The sequence below is a fragment of the Natator depressus genome, chromosome 5 (assembly GCF_965152275.1).
Source record: "Natator depressus isolate rNatDep1 chromosome 5, rNatDep2.hap1, whole genome shotgun sequence".
Lineage (NCBI taxonomy): Eukaryota > Metazoa > Chordata > Testudines > Cheloniidae > Natator > Natator depressus.
This window is the reverse complement of record NC_134238.1, coordinates 12,652,299-12,671,659: the sequence shown is the minus strand read 5'-3', so window position 1 is coordinate 12,671,659 and position 19,361 is coordinate 12,652,299. Positions and strand designations below refer to the sequence as shown.

General features: G+C 40.3%; 1 protein-coding gene across 1 annotated transcript in view; it reads right to left on the bottom strand.

Moving 5' to 3' along the window:
* Positions 1–7,661: 7,661 nt before the first annotated feature.
* ARK2N (arkadia (RNF111) N-terminal like PKA signaling regulator 2N) overlaps positions 7,662–19,361 on the bottom strand; it is a 74,309-nt gene continuing 62,609 nt past the window's right edge. Inside the window, exon 5 of the mRNA XM_074952312.1 lies at positions 7,662–10,614. Coding sequence (XP_074808413.1) covers positions 10,425–10,614 — 190 coding nt within the window. The 3' untranslated portion in view covers positions 7,662–10,424. The remainder of the gene's footprint in view (positions 10,615–19,361) is intronic.

Below are 19,361 nucleotides of genomic sequence, written 5' to 3'. Positions count from 1 at the left end.
ACTGCAACACCTGAGCACACTCCTCTAGATTCCCTTTTCCTTCCTTCACTTTGAAAAGCTTTCCTGGTGTTTCACTTTGAAAATCTGACCACCCTATGTCTCCCCGATATTTAATATTCATTCTAGGACTGGAAAAGCTCACATTAGCAGCCCAGAGCCAAGACCTTGATACACTGAAGAAAGGTGTTAAAAGACGAGTGATTTGACAAAAGACACAGAGAGCTGTTTTCTTTTTCTCCTTTGCTTTATTTAATTCAGCTTCATCACATACAGATGACTTCAAATACTATTTTTAATGCTAAAATACCAGTTTTGCCACCCTAAATCAGGGTGAACTGCCCCTCCCTCTGTGCATAAGCCCTGTTGATAATCCACAAGAAGGACACAGTCACGAAGCTCTGAGAGGATGCAGTTGTGTCCTGCATCTCCTCTTTCAACACTCCAATGCTATTTACAGGCACTCCTCCTGGGTATAAAGGCTCGGTCGTCCAATTAAAGAACAGAAACCAGAACTTACCTGAAGCTTGACGAATTCAGACTAGAAATAAGGTGCAATTTTTTTTTTAAATGAGTGAGGGTCATTAATCATTAGAACAACTTGCTTAGGCACATAGTGGGATAGTACCATGGTGGTCCATCACTTATAGTCTTTAAATCAAGACTGGATGTCTTTCTAAATGATATGCTATAGCTCAAAGGGAAGTTATGGGCTTGATGCAGGAATTACTGGGTGAGTTTCTTTGGCTTTCCTTATTCAGGAGGTCAGATTAGATGAACATAATGGTCCCTTCCAGCCTTAATGTCTATGAATCATGTGATTTAAATTACCAATCACACAGCTCAATATCTAACCCCAAATACTCAGAAGAGTCCCCACTATGAACTGTTTTCCCAAATATGTCCATCTATTCTGATGAACAAATGAGGAAAAAGTAAATCTATTCAGGGGCAATGCACAACCAGAAGAAAAGCCCACAAAGAAAATACCTTGTAATGAATAGTCAGCCAGTTCTCTGCATTGTTATACAGGGCTTCTTTTTGGCTATTTGTGCAGGTTACAGAACCCATTAAGCTATAAAATGTTGGCAGGACCAAGGTGTTACTAAGATGTCTGAAAATAGACCGCCTGTGTTTAGCTTGTGATTTGTAGCTGGCTGCTCATATCCTGTCAAAGGATATTTTTATTAGGTGTTTTTGTCATATACACCCCCGGGAGAGTGTTAACAAATGGCCCCAAATGGGAAATGTAATCATGTGGAAAAGCAATACAATTATCCTTTCATGAATCCCTGTCATATCCTGCACATCCACTCGAGCAGGTGAGATGAGCTTAGAGTAAGAGCACATCTCATAAAGCAGTATAATAGCAACACATTGCTCATCAGGCTCTTAAAAGCATAACTCCAAGCCAAATATCTCTGACACTAACACTCCCCTTTGGGTTCATATAATAATGAGGCCATCACCAGAGCAGAATACAAAAGATAACAGAAACACATCCCGATATACTCCCGCTGGAGAATTTAAATTGTATACCGGCTGTTACAAAGGGTATGTCTACACTATGAAATTAGGTGGATTTTATAGAAGTCGATTTTTCGGAAGCGGTTTTATACAGTCGATTTCGTGTGTCCCCACTAAGTGCATTAAGTCGGCGGAGTGCGTTCACAGTACCCTGGCTAGCATAGACTTTCGGAGTGATGCACTGTGGGTAGCTATCCCACAGTTCCCGCAGTCTTCATTGTCCACTGGAATTCTGGGTTGAGCTCCCAATGCCTGATGGGGCAAAAACGTTGTCGCGGGTGGTTTTGGGTACATGTTGTCAGTCGCCCCTCCCTCTCTCCCTCCCTCCATGAAAGCAACGGCAGACAATCGTTTCGCGGCTTTTTTCCTGGGTTAACCGCACAGACGCCATAGCACTGCAAGCGGGAGCCCACTCAGCTTACCGTCACCACTGCTGTTGTGGGCAAGTCTACTGTGAGGGCTGCTGTGATCCAAGTAGCCAATGCAATCATTGACATTCTGTTATCAAGGGTAGTGACTCTGGGAAATGTGCAGGCCTTTTTAGATTTTAGGTGCATCATATTCCTGTCCTTTGTCGCTGGTGAAGAAGTCTTGCAGGCACACATTCCACAGGAAACAGCTCCAGGGCTCCTGCTCTTTTGCCTCGGCCACACAGCGGCAGCTCCTGGGTGCCTTCGCATCAATGGTGAACAGCTCCACTGCAACTCTGCAGCAGATGGTGCAGTAGGACTGCGAGCCGTCCTCCTCCATGGTGTTTTGCTCGCTCCACCGCTTCTGCTGCAACTCTGCTATCTTGATCTCCTGCGAGCTGGAGGCTTCTGCCTCAGGCTGCTCTCCCAGCCGGCAGCACCATGCAGTTTCACCTACCCCAGCCTACCCCTTGCTCCCATGGCTCATGAAGCCTGGACAGTAGTAAGGAGCAGTTTAACTATAGGCTGAGCAAGTGCAGAATGGTGGTAAAATGTGCCTTTATGGTTAAAAGCTCGCTGGCGTTGTTGGTCAGACCTCAGCACAACCAACATTCCCATTGTTATTTCTGCTTGCTGTGTGCTCCATAATATCTATGAGAGTAAGGGGGTGGGGGACGTTTATGGCGGGGTGGGAGATTGAGGCAAATTGCCTGGTGTCCGATTTTGAGCAGCCAGACACTGATTAGAAGAGCACAGCAAGGCACACTGCGCATCACAAGAGACTTTGAAAACTAGTTTCATGACTGGCCAGGCTACGGTGTGACAGTTGTGCGTGTTTCTCCTTGATGCAAACCAGCCCCCTTTGTTGATTTGTTAATTCCCTGTAAGCCAACCACCCTCCCCACTTCAAAATCAAGTAACTATTGTTTTGCATTCTTTATTAATTAAAAAAAAATTGAGATAACGGACAAGGAAACCGCCAGTGGTTTTGGGTACGTGTCGTCAGTGACCATTCCCTCGCTCCCTCCCTCTGTGAAAGCAACGTCAGAGAATCATTACTTGCCCTTTTTCCTGGATTGCCCGCGCATATGCCATAGCACTGCAAGCGGGAGCCCTCTCTGCTCACCGCTGCAGTTGTCAGCATTGTAAACACCTCACATTTGCCCTTGGAGATTTTGGCATATATATTGGCATTACGTCTTTTGGAATGGAGTTCTGACAGCACAGATTCGTCTCCCCATACAGCGATCAGATCCAGTTCCCCCCGCTTTCGGGGGACTGCATGGTCACCTGTGCAGATGAGCTCGCCATGCTGGCCAAACAGAAAATGAAATTCAAAAGCTCCCAGGGCTTTTCCTGTGTACCTGACTAGTGCATCTGAGTTGAAAGTGCTGTCCAGAGTTGTCACAATGGAGCACTCTGGGATAGCTCCCGGAGGCCAATACCGTTGAATTGCATCTACACTACCCCAAATTCGACCCAGCGATGTCGATTTTAGCGCTAATTAATCCCCTTGTTGGGGAGGAGTACCAAAATCGATTTTAAGAGCCCTTTAAGTTGACAAAAATAGCTTCGTCATGTGGACGAGTGCAGGGTTAAATCGACCTAACACTGCTAAATTCGACCTAAACTCATAGTGTAGACCAGGGCAAAGTCAGTTAGTTCTCAGCCTTATCCTGGAGGTTACAATTTGCAAAGCTTTAGGGTGTTCTAAAGGGTTATTATGAGTATTGGGATGAAATTGGGCTATTTAAGGCTATCGTTAAAATCTGAAAGAGCTTCCAAAGAAAATGGCAGGAAGACTATTGCTTAACATTTAAAACATGCCTGATGACACATCCTGAGAGGAACAATGGTTTTGTGATTAGGACTCTGGACTGGGATTCAGGGGGTCTGGGTACAAATTTGTGGCTCCACCAAAGACCACCTATGTGATCTTGGGCACATCATTTCATTTTTCTACATCTCAGGTCTCCATCTGTCATGTAAACACTCCATCATGTAAACACTTTGGGGCATGGACGGTCTCCCTTATGTGTATGTGCAGTATCTAGCACAAAGGGGCCCTGATATCGAATGAAGCCTTTAGGCAACCACAGTAATACAAATCATCATCATCCAAACTAGAGGGAAAAGTTCTATTACATTATCTAGTCCATTTCACCAAACAACACCCAGAGTAAACCCAGGATTAGTCTAGTATTTAAATAAGAGAGAATAAACTTGCAATGGGCAAGGGACATACCAGATGACAAGTTAGGCCTTTGCCACCTCTTTCGACTAATGGTAACTAACTAAGTCAGGTTTCAGAGTAGCAGAGTAATTGGTTAGTCTCTAAGGTGCCACAAGTACTCCTTTTCTTTTAACTAAGTCAGAGGGCTTGCCATACTTGCTTTTTATAAGGTGAAGGCCAAAGGAGTGAAAAGCTACATGCTGACCAGGAAGCTATCTAGGTTTCTACATTACATTCATGACCATAGTACTTGAATACCTAACTGGAATATGTGAGCACTGACACACAACTATAAACTAAGTGTGGGAACAGGTGCTGTAATTTTCTGCATTTTCACTTGAGGATTATGGTTTAAAAAAAACCAAAGTGGGACTTCAGCAGGTCTGTGTGAGATTGAGGATGAGGGAGTCTTGGGGAGAAAGTAGCAGGTTTGAACAGCCATGTATAATAAACTCCATTTTCCAGCAGGCACTGTGTGTGTATATATTAACACATGCCTCAGTTTTAAACAGGGCTAATGCTTTTTTCCATCATGGCCTTCAGCAGCTATGTTAGCTCTTGAATGTGTGTTTTCAATTTATTGTCTCAGAGAGCGCTCATAAGAGGTATCCATCTGACAGCCCTGCAGATGGAACTCCTTTATTTAGCTACAGAAGAGATACTGCTGGCTTCCTTGCACTGCCCCTTCCCCTCTCCAAAACATGTCTCAACCCTGAGCTGGAGGGACCCACTGCAAAAGAACGAGAAGATAATTTCATACCAACAAAGGTGCCAGTTGTGATGCAGACACATCACTTAGGGAACTAGATGGAGACCATAACTCCCTTCACATTGGCCATCCAACAACCAGCAAAATGACTTTCAGTTACTACCGCCTTAGTGGGATTCAAACAGGAATCCTAGGTAATAGGCTCCATATCCAATTACCTTTCCCTAGCCACTGAACACACAAGAAACACCTTTAAATAAAATCTTTAGTCAGTATGACAAAATAAAGGTCCCGGGAGGGCCGCAGTTTTAACATGATGGAAAGGACAGGATCTTCAGTAGGTAACTCCCTGATGAAGGGCGCGCTGTGATTCTCCCTTTCTTAGTGTTCTGCAGAACTTTGCTTTCTAAACATTCAGCCTAATCAGGGCTTCTCACTGGAAGCAATAGCATATCAAACACTTAAGATTTTTCATCAGCAACTTGGGAAAAAACACTACATGTTCTAGTTCTTTTGCCCTTCCATCTCCGGCACGGTTTCTCACTTGCCTCTTGCCAATTTCTCACGTGCGATCCCTAAATGGGCAAATCAAGGCAATAACACAGGAGGTTTATCGGGGGTTAAGTGAGTTTATCAGGTTTACCCCTGCCCATTTCACCCCCTTAGATTTACCCTTTGAAAAATGCCATCCCCCCTATCAGCAGCTGGCAGCCAATTTTAATTTTAAGCGAAATTGTAAATACAGCTGAATAACCATCTCCAAGAGAAAGCAGCCAGGGTGCGTAAGGGTGTTCTCTACACATCAGTGTTCTCATCGAGTCTGTACAGAACACACCCATCTGCTCAGGGACATGAGAGTTCTGCTCAACCCTGGTATCAAGAAAGACTCAAGGCTCTGAACTCCTGGACTTTTCCATCTCATTTCAATATTAGGTGGAGACTATTCTTATTTTTACCTGTTCCAGACCACTTTAAATGCAGGACCTGTTGGTGGTAACCCAGCCTTTGGATTAGAACTTTGGATAGAACTTTGGTGGAGTGCTGCTCTTTTACCAGTGTAAACTGTAGTCGTAATTCATTGATACTCTGGGAAACAGGGCGCGATAGCAATGGTCATTCAGACTATGGCCCTAAGAAGGCGGGACGGGGGGAACAGCATTTCACCAAAGGATACAGAGGTATTTACAAATGCTACTGTGAAAGTGGACCACCTTTCAATCCATTTACTTTCAATTCCCATTTCAAAGCAGATGGAACAGCTTTTCAGCCAAGAAATTAATTCGCATCCAGAAGATCTTATGGGGTGTGGGGGGTGAGGAAGGGAAGGAAAATGAGGACTGATCTATTAGCTCTTGCCAGCTCTTGTGTTGTCCCAGGAATCATGATTTTCATAAAGAAAAGTGGCAATACGAAGTGAATCAGCCTGAGCCAGGAGGAAAGAAGTAGGTGATTGGGGTAGAACTTCAGATGCTCTATATTTCAATTTATGAAGGCTTAGTTTATGGTACCCTTCTGGGTGTGAAGAAAGCAGATTTTAAAAATATAAATGATAGAAAAATGGTGAGAAACATATCCAGCCTGTTACTGCAATCTTTCAAAATGAGCATCAATATCAAATCAGGAGCTGAATGACCAGCAGGTGCACCAGTTGTCCTTTCTAGCTTTGCATCAAACTCTAAAGCGTCAACCTCTCTTCTGATGCCCGATGTGAAATTAGTTGGAGTCCTGTACCAATGTCCACAACACATCACCACCACAATTTGTAATTTCAATACTAAGGAGTGAATGGGTATGAAGAGTGAAATACCCTCAGCACCTCTCCCTATTTATCTTTGTATTTAGTATATATGGCACTTAGTGTAGTACCAGCTTGCGTCCTCATCTAACAAAAAGACTGATACTAAACAAAACTCTTCCTCTACCCTCTTCTCCTGCAGGAATAGCTTGAAAGGTAGTATATTTCTTTTCTTTCCCTTTGCTTCCCTCCTATGCATGAGCAGACTGAAAGGTAATGGGAAAGTTAAGTCAAAGTAAGGAACTTTGCATTTAATTCTGAATGTGGAGAGGCCCACGTCATTCTTATCTTCTGCAGGAGTGAGTTCCATAGTCTAGATCCAACTCCAGGGGAAGTTTTGTCTCCCACATTCAGAAGTCTCCCCCTATTGGTCAGTTTCATGGTTCCAATAGAACTTGGCTGACATGGGTGGTCACAGAGGAAGAGTTGTGATCCCAAGTAGCTGGAGTGAATCCTATGGAAGGCTTTGAGTATCAGGACTGAGACTGAATTGGACATGGTATTCTCATCCCTACTTGTGGTCCCTGCCGGTAAGGTTTAAGGCACATGGTGGGAATGGTTTGTAGAAACCTGTCTTGCTGGTACCCATGGTGTACCTAGGTCCTATAAATAAATATAGGAATCCACTATTCATTGTTACCAGTTGTCACCTCCCATCAGTACCATCAGTACTATAATCCAAAATTGTTGTGCTGGACCAAGTCTTTGACATGCTGGATAAAGGAAAGCTTTTGTGGTGAGGAAATAAAACATTTAACATTCTAGGCATCAAACTGAATGTCAGAGAAGGGAATAGTACTGAATTCTAAAAGTATATAACCCACTCTCAGAGCTTAAAGGCTTTATTTTGGAGGCACTCCAAATATCACAGTATTAAATGGAAGTGGAAAAAAAAACTCCCACACAAGGTAATATTGTTTAAATAATACACTCTTTTATTTTGTCTTAAAATAGTTTAACCTTTATGCTACAGACTTGTTTCAAAAAACAGAAGGTCTCATCTTGCACCAAAAATATATATATATTTATTTTTTTTTTTATATATATATATATATATATATATATAACACTCTTATTATTATTTTTTTCCTCCGAAGACCATTAAATACTAGATGGAAAATGAGAACTAAATAATGAGTGTCAAGAAGAACCAAATTTTTAATTAGAGTTGCACATTTTAAACATTAAATTCTGAGCAATGATTTGTCTCCACTGCAGAAGATTCCAAGTTCAAACGCTAGCAATAGAGGAACTGCTGAACCACAAAGGGCTTAAGACAGTGCCCACTGAAGTCAATGGAAAGCCTCCGACTGCCTTCAGTGGGCTTTGGGATCAGGCCCCAAGTGCATTGGTTCTTCGCCATACAATGGCTAACATTTCACTTTCCTGTTGAGAAGAGCAAAATTGTCCAGGCACCTTTTGCTCTCTTAAAAAAAATCCCCCAAACAAAAAAAAGAAATACTTCCTAGCTATCCAGTGATTGTGGTTTTTAGATCACTACCCTTTAAAATTTGTTAAAAGAATAAAAGAAATATGTAGTGTTTTAAATAAAAGAAAAGAAAACCAGCATCAGACTAAAATACATGATTTGTTTAAAACAAACACAGTGCACAATTGAAGGAAGTTTGGTTAGGATGCAGTCATTTTTATATATACATGGAAGTCACATCATATACAAACTGAGAAACAGAAAGTCTGTTTGCAATTTTTTAAATGGAAGGACTACAAATGGGTCCCTGCAGCTTTCTTAGAAACTGATCTTTTAAAGACAACTTCATGAAACAGTAAAAAGCAGCCACACTAAATCATCTTTCCCAGTTAACCTACAGCATGGTGCTAATCTGCTAAAATGATGGATGAGTTATGTAATTAACCAATTAGGAAAAAAGATCAATAGTCACTATTAATATAGTGAACCAATATTACAGGACAGTTCTCTATTGCAATGAGTATGGATTCCATTCACTACACTCCCTCCCACCCCCAAACAAAGAGACCAATTACCAGAAGCACCAAATACATCTTACAGATTATGGTCATGCAACACGCTGATCACCATTTAATGTTTTAGAAACTTTTAAAACAGAACATAAATCCTTTACCTAGTTGCTCTTTAAAGTGCAGTCACAACCTTTCCACTTTTTGAAGCAAAGCAAACTGTTTACTATTAACAATACTAGAATCAATTTTTTTTTTAACAAATCTGTGCTACCAAAGGCAAAATTCTTGTCCATACAGCAAATTTTTGGAAGCCACCCTGTGCTCTTGCAAACTGACACCAAATCAACCAGATCAGGACTTGCGGTGTCCTTTCTACTTGCTGCATAACCCTACCTGGTAAAAATTCTGTGTTGGAACTGTAGAAAAATCCCATTAAAAGCATTTTGAATACAAAAGGACACATTTCAATTGCACAATAGATATTTAAAGTGAACATCCTCTTGTTTTGAAGTTTAGTCTTTGGTTTTTACCTTGAACAGGAGCCAGTGTGAGTGATTAAGGGCTACTTCAATACTTACTATAGGGACTAATGCATACTAGAGTGTCTAGTCCAATTGATTTCACTGTAGTAAACATCCAGCTTTGGTAGGTAAGTGTTTGCAGGATCAGACCCTAAGAGAGGTTCAAACACTAGGATAGAAAACATGACCTAAGAATAGGTAAATGGGCAGAACTACTTAAAACCAAAGGATAAGTGTAGGCCCTGATCCTGCAAAGTACTTAAGCACATTGACAGTTTTAAGCATTTGAGTAGCCCCATTGATTTCAATGGAGCTACTCTGGTGCTTAAAATTACACATCTGCTTAAGTGCTGTGCTGGAATGGGGCCTGATAGAGTAAGTTTTTTGGAGAAGATGATTGAAGGAAAGAGGTAAAGTACAAAAGGAACCTTTCAGAAGGAAGAAGATTGAGAGGCATGGTTAAAAAAAAATCAGGATCCTAAAATGCAAGGGATTCAGATTCCTTTAAAATGGGCAGGAATGCTGAGTCTTTTTGTGACTATTTTCTTATGCTTTTGTGCTGATCAGCTGCTATTAAGTCATTGTTATTTGGGGGGGAAAAAAATGTAACATGCTGTGGCAAATGACCAACAAAACACCATAGCCAAGAAAGACAGAAGACAGCACTGAACAGAATGTAAACTATAAATTACAACAGAAAATGACAATCCTTGAATTAAAAAGTTGTCCAGTGCATGTTATGGGCCTTTCTATAAAACGACAGTCCTGCTGGTGAAGAAACCAAATCAAATTGGGTAAATGCTGTTGGTCCAATTTTCAGAAGGGCTGAGCACTTGCAGTTCCACTGAAATCAATGGAAGGGGGCTCAGCACCTCTCAAAATCAGGCCATCACTGTCTCTGATGCTCACACAGCAAAAACACTAGCTTTAGCAACAAAATCAATTTACTGGTAAATTAAAATCATTTTGATATCAGTGGTGGGAGAGGATGGGAGCGTGTATCTGTCTGCACAATTATTTCTTTAGATTAACACACACAATGCATAACCATAGGTGTCATTTAAATTCAGTGCTATCAAGTTTTCATACTAGGAAAAATCCTCCTTTGAGAAGGTAAAATATTTGAAGCAATATTAAAATGACACTGCATTCTGATGGAAAAGGAAATTCTCCAGGAGTTTTAAGTCCATAACGCTAAGAACAGGGCTTCTGAAGCTGAAGCTACAACAATGAACTTCCGTGCCATAAAGAGGGGAAGGGATGGTGGGGGCAAAAACACAGTGACATTGCATTACAGTAGATATTTGCGTCTGGTATCCTCGTCCAAAGTGAGATCAACTACTTCTGGGGGTGAAGCCCAATTCTGCTGGGGGGCCACCGCTGTCCATGACTGTGTTTGCCGAGTGCTAATGTACTGTGAGCCTGAGCCATGTTTCCAGGAAGACACACTCTGAATCACACCTCCCCTAGGATGGGCACACCTGCAACAAAGCGAAGAGCAAAAGCATTAACACTACTGTCAACTCTCCATATAAAATCCTTCGTTGCAATATTTCAAGGTGTTAATTTGCATCCAATTAACAGGTCTCTCTTCAAAATTTGCTCGTGCCTTTTCCATTTGTGGAGTCCATGAAGGTCTGCCAACATGACTTACTACATTTGTGTGTGTATATATATATATATATATACACACACACACACATATACACACACACACACATATATATATATATACACACACACACACGAGACCAGATTCCCATTAACAGAGATGATACATGCCTTGCAACGATTATAGTAGACATACCTATGTTTCGTACAATTATTTTTTAAAAAAATAAGCCATTGTCCTTTATTGCTTTTGTAGCCCAGTGGGGTATTATATTACTTGTATTATATTCACTGCTTTGTATTATATTCTGATTTTTATACTCAACAGTATATATATATTCAACAATATATATTTATTATATTCAACAATAATGCAAGGAACTTACAGGCTTATATCCTGTAAGACACTGGCTGCAGCAGTTAGCATGAGGATTGAGGCCTATGAACTTTGGCATAGATAAATTTAGGTAACACATAAGTTTTGGGGAACTGGAAGTAGAGCCTAGCGGGGAATTGCGTCTATAATGACATCAGCCAACAACAGAAACATGAACACACACCAACTTCTGGAAGGTTCTGGACGGAACATCCAACCGTAAGAGTGCCATGGCAACGAATTGACCTACATGATGAGTTAAAATCATAAATTTACTAACCTGTACAACCTAACATTGGTAAGGGGAGGAAATACAAATAAGGAAGAGGGGGAAAACCCCTACTGAATATACATTAGACACGTAACATCAGAGTAACATTATAAAATTTGCATCCCAGTGTGTGGTCACTTGTACAGGGAGAGGGAGAGATGTAGCCCTTGGGAGGGGCCAGAATGATGGCCCCTGGTGAAGATGAGGAAGGTGACAGTGATGAGGAAGATAATGGCTAACATTTCAGGTTGTTCTGCAAGGGATGGTGAGAGTATGGATATTCAGATATACTTTATGTATTATCTTTATTTACCTTACTGAGTTAGAGTGTGTGTGACTTTGCTAAATGTATTAACAGATTATTTATTTGTAAATATAAAAAAGAGTTCCTATAGTGTGAGCGTTGCACCTGTGCACATCGGGGTTCCCAATTCTATAATAATTTTAATAATACAGGGCTTGATCTTGGGACAAGAACCTGTCTAACCTTAAGGTGATAACTGGGTATTCTTATTCATAATCTATAGATCAGGCTACAGATTGGTGCCTGAACAGTGACCCTGAGGGTATACCGCGGTAATCTCCCTACCCGGAATAGGTAAACTCACCTCTGGTAAAATCTAAATTAAAATCCAGACAAACTCTCAGTCAGAATTTGGTTCCTGTCAGAAACACTCACTGTAACTCACCAGGGACTTGCTCTTTCCCCCTCTGCTATTGTTCCTCTTTTCTAGTTCTTTGCCTCTAGTCTACTATTTCTGCTTTTCTTAGCAAGAGGGGGAGGGTATGCCCTCCTGGAGGACAGTAGTAACACAGACCCACATCAAACAGAGGAGCACTTGATTTCTTGACTATCAGATTCACTTGGCATGCCAGAGGCAGGGTGGGACCCTCGTGAGTAACCACCTGTCTCCCACCATTAGATGCCCAAGGAAATTATAACCATGTAAGGGATGCAAGTGAGTGATGTGGGACTTCAGCCTGATTGCACTCCTCATTGGGTATTATCGACTAGTCACTGGTGTTTAGAATCACGCAAGGAGGGGATTCCTTTATACACATGTTAAGGGGGCTTTGTAAACTGGTTGTAATTTTGAGGTACCTATAAGTTACTATGGCAGTCGCATTTGGCCCAATGACCCACACTTTGAGGTGGTGCCAAGAGGCCGCAGCGGCTCAGAACTTGTACGGTCCAGGATACTTTATTTCAGTCCCCTCAACTCTCCCGGGCTGAGCCCAGATCCATCTATCAGCAGCCTCCCCTTTGCTGCTCTGTAGGTCCCGACAGGGTAATTATTCTCGATCGGATAAGAGCACATTAGCCATCGAGAGAAGAGAGGGGGAGCAGAACCCCATCCCCTCTGCTTTTCTTGAGACTTGTTCAAGTAATTGTTGAAACTGGTTAAGGGGTTAATTATTTAAGGAGGGACACTTCTACATATGTACAGTGTTAAGTGCTTATTGCGCAGATTTAGAATGCAGCTAGCTAGTAAGATTTAATTGAGCTCATTTGAAGTAGGAGTTGGAGGTAAGTGAAGTAGAGTCTGCTCAGAATTCCGGTTGTGGTCTACCAAAACATAGCATACAAACATATTAAAGATTATGGAGGAGGTTTCATATGAATGCAACATAGACTAATTTTTAATCGCCCTAACTTGTGGGTTTGTTCATATGATCATATGTCTAATGTAACGTAACAACTAATGCTCATCAGTGGGTAATGACTCAAATGGAGAAATGAGAAGCAACAAGACAGTCTAAGCACAGCTATTAGTATAAATCCAACTTCCACCAAAGCAGGGTGTTAAAATCCCAGGAGACTAAATTAAACGGTAATATAAAGGAATGGTTGAATAAGAAGTATCAAAGGAACAAGGGAAAAACCCTTATTTACCAGAAAGTACCGAAAGCTTCATTTTAGAGACCTTGTAACTATGCATTTAGCCCGTACCCTGCAATCCACCAAGACAACAGGCTCTGTGCCTTTAGCTTGTAATTTCTAAGTAATCCTCAGCAGCAAAATCACTTAGGCTTTGACCAGCGACTAACATGTTACTGAAAGGGAAAGTACTTTTGCACTCTGTGCTTGAGAGGAAAAGGGGAAGTAGGCAAAGAAAATTGCTTCTAACTTGAATTTGGCAGCATATTATTAAAGAGTAGGGACCCATAAAACATCTTATATATATTTTAAAAACATATATCCCATAAATTAAGAGAGAAGGTTCAGCATCCTTTAGACAGACTAGACAAAACCTTGTCTAAATGTGCATGTACAAGATAAAGCAAACTCTGTTTACTACTCCTCTAACCTGTAAGTGGTAGGGGAAGCAGTGCATAAGAACATAAAAACGGCCATACTGGGTCAGACCAAGGGTCCATCTAACCCAGTATCCTGTCTTCCAACGGTGGCTAATGCCAGGTGCACCAGAGGGAATGAACAGAACAGGTAATCATCAAATGATCCATCCCCGTCACCCATTCTCAGCTTCTGGCAAACAGAGGCTAGGGACACCATCCCTGCCCATCCTGGCTAATAGCCATTGATGGACCTATCCTCCATGAGAAAAAGTAGAAAAAGGAGCGAGGTAACGGCCTTAGGGAATAGTCAAGCATTAAGTATTTATATTTTTTGTTACTTGCATGTTTGTATTAGATATATTCCTAATTTAACTAATTGGTTGTGCATTATTATTCCAAAAATAGGTATCATGTTAGTTGCAATTCCAGACTTACCCAACATGGTAAAGGAATTCATCAACATATAGTCTTTCTGCTTCACACAGGAATAATTCTTCTAAGGAACTATTGACGCCTCTCACAAGCGACAGGTAGAAAACTTTGCTACCACAATATAAATCATGCTTATTATTATAGGTCCTAGTTCATGAAAATAAAACGTTGAATCTAATTGCAATTTCCCCTTTATACTTCCTAAATAAAGAATGTGTTATTTTTTTTTTTTGCCCAATTCTGTTTTAATCTAGGATTTAAAGATTAAAGAAAAGCAAGCTCCTGACTAAATCATTAAACTTATTTTATAGATAAACCAAGGTTGTAAACCCAGGACATTCAATAATTTCAACCCTTAGGTTTCCTGGACTTGCTCTGAGCAGCAATATTTAATCCATTGGTGGTATAGTTTGTGGTATGTTGGGATTACTTGTTTGGATTTATTTTTATGTTTTGTGTCACGTGCCTAGTTTAGGATTTTTCATACTTTTGTTTTTATTGCAACAATCTTTTTGTGCGCAAAGATGTAAATAATAAAATTATTACTAGTAAAACATTTTTCTTTGTGGTACCACACTATTTCAGTATTATAATTAAAATCTAATTACAATGGGTGTGTCCCTATATTACAGCTGGGGTGGTTCAATCTTTGCAGAAATCAAAGATAGTTAAAATTAAATTATTAATTGAGACAAACCTAACTAATCGATGTGTATATAACACACACAAAATTTTGATTTAGAGTTTGTCAAGCAATGTGGCCAGTTTGGCAGAACCCAGATTAAAATTCATAAGTTCACTGAGCAAACCACCATCATATTAATGTAGGATTCATACCTATATTACAGCTACAATGCAGCACTCTTGCTGTCCTGACAGTTTGTTCAGGGAAGCACCTGGCCAATTACATGCAGACTCTCAAGCTCCAGTACTTGTACCATGTGAAGGAAGCAAAGAAAACAGACTTTGTTGTAAACCTCCAAATGATGACCTCTAAGGCTGAAGTAACTGTGGTCTGGAATCAATGGCAGCAGCTTACTCTTTGGTGCACTGCTATCTTCGAAGCCATATGATTTTGTCCCCAAATGGCAGTATACCGAACTCAAGGACGACTAATTATCATGGACAGTATTGAATTTATTGCCTGAACTGATGGTATCAATGTATATATGTACTAGAAAACAGTATGTATCTAAAATGGGCCTATTGTAAAGGACATACCAGGTAAAAGGGCAAACCTTAACTATAAACTAATAAATGTAGCCATGTCACCTTTAGTAACCTGGAAAAAGGTCTGCCCTCTAATCAATAACGCCAGGATGGTAGGTGGCTACACTTATGCCAGGAGTAGTAATGGATACAATTGTCATATCAATTTCTGCATACAGTACACACATATAGCACAATTTAGAATTGGGAAAGGCCCCACATTTAATCAAGGATTAGTAGTTGCTAAATTATATTGTTGAAACTGTTTTTAAATATGGAACAGGAAGAGCCACTTGCTTTAATTCTTATTTAAAAGTGCCACTGAGAACAACTCAGATATGGGGTCTGTCACACTCACCCTAATTAAGACTCGTATTTAACTAAGATTACATCACCTCCTTGCCTGTGTTCAATCCAGATGAGGATGTGTTCAGTCACTTTGCAGCTATCCACTCAGTAGGTCATCTTGAAGATAACGTCAACATTAAATGCATCAATGTACCTGCTCTGGTAGCATATCACCCAACATGGGAAATTCCAGTGATGGCCTGTTGCTCTGGGTATCCGTACATTGGCGGATACAAGATGTTTAAGGTGGACATACAGCTGCGTGGCCAGAAGGAGGGTACCAACAGAATTTGTCGTCATCGTTGTTGGTAGCCTATCAGGTTAACCAAGTGAGTAGCGCGTATAAGAAGGGTGATGTATAGTGGAGATAGCCAGTATGGTAATGACCGAATATCAAGATATTTTTATGGTCAATTGGAGTGCAAAGTCACACATTTATATTTTTGTTGCACCCCACAGTCACTTATACACATATATTAACTGGGCAGGCACTTCTCTTTTATCAATCATCTATTAGGTTATGTAAGGCACAGGTTTTAAGCACACGGTAAGGCCCTAAATGTATGTGATAAGCTTTATTAACTATACCCTAACAAGGGAAGGGTGTCTGTAGCCCAGTGGGCCATCCTTACCTCTATTATATTCACTGCTTTGTATAACATTCTGCTTTATTGTATTCAGCAGTAATGCAAGGAACCTACAGGCTTGTATCCTGCAAGATATTGGCTTCAGCAGTTAGCAGGAGGATTGAAGCCTACGAACTTTAGCATAAACAAACTGAGGTAACTCATACATTTTGGGGAACTGGACGTACAGTGTAGGGGGCAATTTTGTCCATAATGACATGAGCCAACCACAGGAACATGAACGAACACCAGCTTCTGGAAGGTTCTGAACAGAATAGCCATCTGCAAGAGTGCCATGGCAACGAACTGACATATATGATGAGTTAAAATCATGAATATAGTAACCTATAGAAGGACATGTTAACATTGGTAAGGGGAGGAAATACAAATAAGGAAGAAGGAAGAAACCCCTGTTGAATACGCATTAGACATGGTAACATCAGTGTAACGTATTATAAAAGTGGCATCCCAGCATGTGGTCAGTTGGAGAGAGATGTAGCCCTTGGGAGGGGCCAGAATGATGGCCACTGGTGAAGATGAGGAAGGTGATGGTGATGAGGAAGATAATGGCTAACATTTCAGGCTGTTCTGCAAGGGATGGTGAGAGTATGGATGTTCAGATGTACTTTCTATATTATCTTTATTTACCTTACTGAGTTAGAGTGTGTGTGATTTTGCTAAATGTATTAATAGATTTATTTGTAAATATAAAAGAGTTCCTATAGTGTGAGTGTTGCACCTGTGCACATCAGGATTCCCAATTATAAAATAATTGTAATATGGGGCTTGACCTTGAGACAAGAACCTATCTAACCTTAAGGTGATAACTGGGAATTCTTATTCATAATCTATAGATCAGGCTACAATATTAACTCAAGACTACCTGCATATGTGTGAATACTGAATATTGTAACTGTCCAAATATAAGGCACTAATTCAGCAAAACAATTACGCTTGTAATGATTAAAGACAATGGGATTTCAGCATGGGCTTGAAGTTAAGCACATGCTTGAGTGCTTTGTTAAACTGAGGCATAAATATGTTACCTTACAACATACTTCTAACTGTTATACTGCCTTACTGACAGACAAGATAAGTACCTGGTAATATTTAGGAAGAAACAAAACAAAAAGCAAAAATATACAGATGTATTTTGCTACAAAATGGAGTGGTAAAAAGGTTTTTTACTGGCACTGATTTAGGATTGTCACATCTCTTGCCACTGATAACCTTCTTAAAATAAGTGCTAGTAAATCTTTCAAACCACTCCATGTGTTCCAAATTTATTTTTTAAAATTCTGTATGATGAAAGCTAGATGAATTTTCCCAGATCTATTCAGGTTACATTCCCCACATTTCTCTGTGATGGGAGACTGAGGATTTTCTAATTCTATTTGATGAAACTCTTCCTTGTCCAAGCTGATTTTTTTAATGTTTCTTTTACTGCTCTTTAAAAGTACTGCATTCATGTTTCCTATTCTGCCTGCGGCCTGCTATTTAACCTTAGATGTAAAGTTCAAGGTGGCTTTTCCGTCAGTTTTCTCAAATCTTTTGGAGTTCTATATATCTACTAAAATTTCTTTCTTTAAAAAAAAAAGCCTTTAATAATAATTAACAAGACAAGACAGTGGCCAAAGCAGAAGTATCTCATGATGCTTGAGTCCACAAGAACATGATAGTTACAGTGCATTGTTCCAGTGTAAAATGACAGTCTCTTTGGGCTTGTCTACACTGCGTGCTAAATCGGCGCCGCTGCAATTGATGCAGCGGTGTCGATTTAGAGGGTCTGGTGAAGACACAATGAGTCAACGGGAAAGTGCTCTCCTGTCAACTTCAGTACTTACCTTTTGCCTCTCGGGGAGGTGAAGTCAGCAGGAGAGCGTCTCCCATTGACATAGCGTGGTGTAGACACTGTGTTAGGTCGATGTAAGCTAGATTGCTCGGGCTGTGCGTGATTTTTTCACACTCCAGAGCTACGTACCCTATATCGACTTAAGCGCCAATGTAGACCTGGCCTTTGGGACCTAGGCAAAACTAAAGGTAACTTTTCACCCTGAAGATGAAAAAAATCTAGCTATTAATTACTACATGGAAATGATGCCTAACAAAAATTCATATCCTTGAACAAATCACACAAGGCAGCCAACTGCAGAAGGTTAAATCAAACATTAGCTCAGGAAACATGCTTGACAACCTGAGCATGAGGTGAATACGTCATCATGGTAAATGCAACAAACCCAAAACAGAAAAGGAGAAACAGAGGAAGATTTATTTTTTAAATACATGCATGGTAGGAAATCCACTCAACAAACAAAAAACAGCCAATAACTACCAAAAGGATTCAGTGCTTTAAGTAAATACCAAACCGTTTCTAATGATGAAAAATGTCATCAAATCACTAGAATCTAAACCACCACAAATGAAAAAAGAAACTCAAGTTTCACAGCCCACACCAATCCAGCAACACTACAGAGTATGGAGCAGAGAAATACAGTGCGAACTGAATCCAATCATACAAACTAAGCATGCAAAAAAATACTGATCAAAAACCTAAAACCTTTTCAACATGACAACCCTGCCAGAAGCCCATCAATACTTCATAACTGCAAGCCTAGACCTGCAAGAGAAATAAAATTCTAAATAGGAAACAAACAACCAAAAGGTGCAAGTTTCAAAACAGAACTGATGAGAGATGGCCTCCCCAAAAATGGCAAAATAGTTATAAGCACAAAAGGAAAACACAGCTGAGGATGACTTCAGAAAAATGTGCTGGAAAAACAACCTTCTCTCTCCTTCCTTTTTGAAGTGCAGGAAATATTTCCACATTAGCAAGCCTATGTCCACTAAAACTAACTTTCACTAGCAATTGTGCATTGAATTTAGAAAGGTTTGCATTTTAAGTATTACTGAGGCAAACAACTTAGAAAGTTTAAAAAAGAGAGAAAGGGATGAAACATGAATGTGATTAGTATTAGCATCTACACAAACTAGTAGTGAAGGACAATAAATTTAATTTACAATGAGGAGAAAGGTCTTCTAAATAGTAGATCAGCAGGA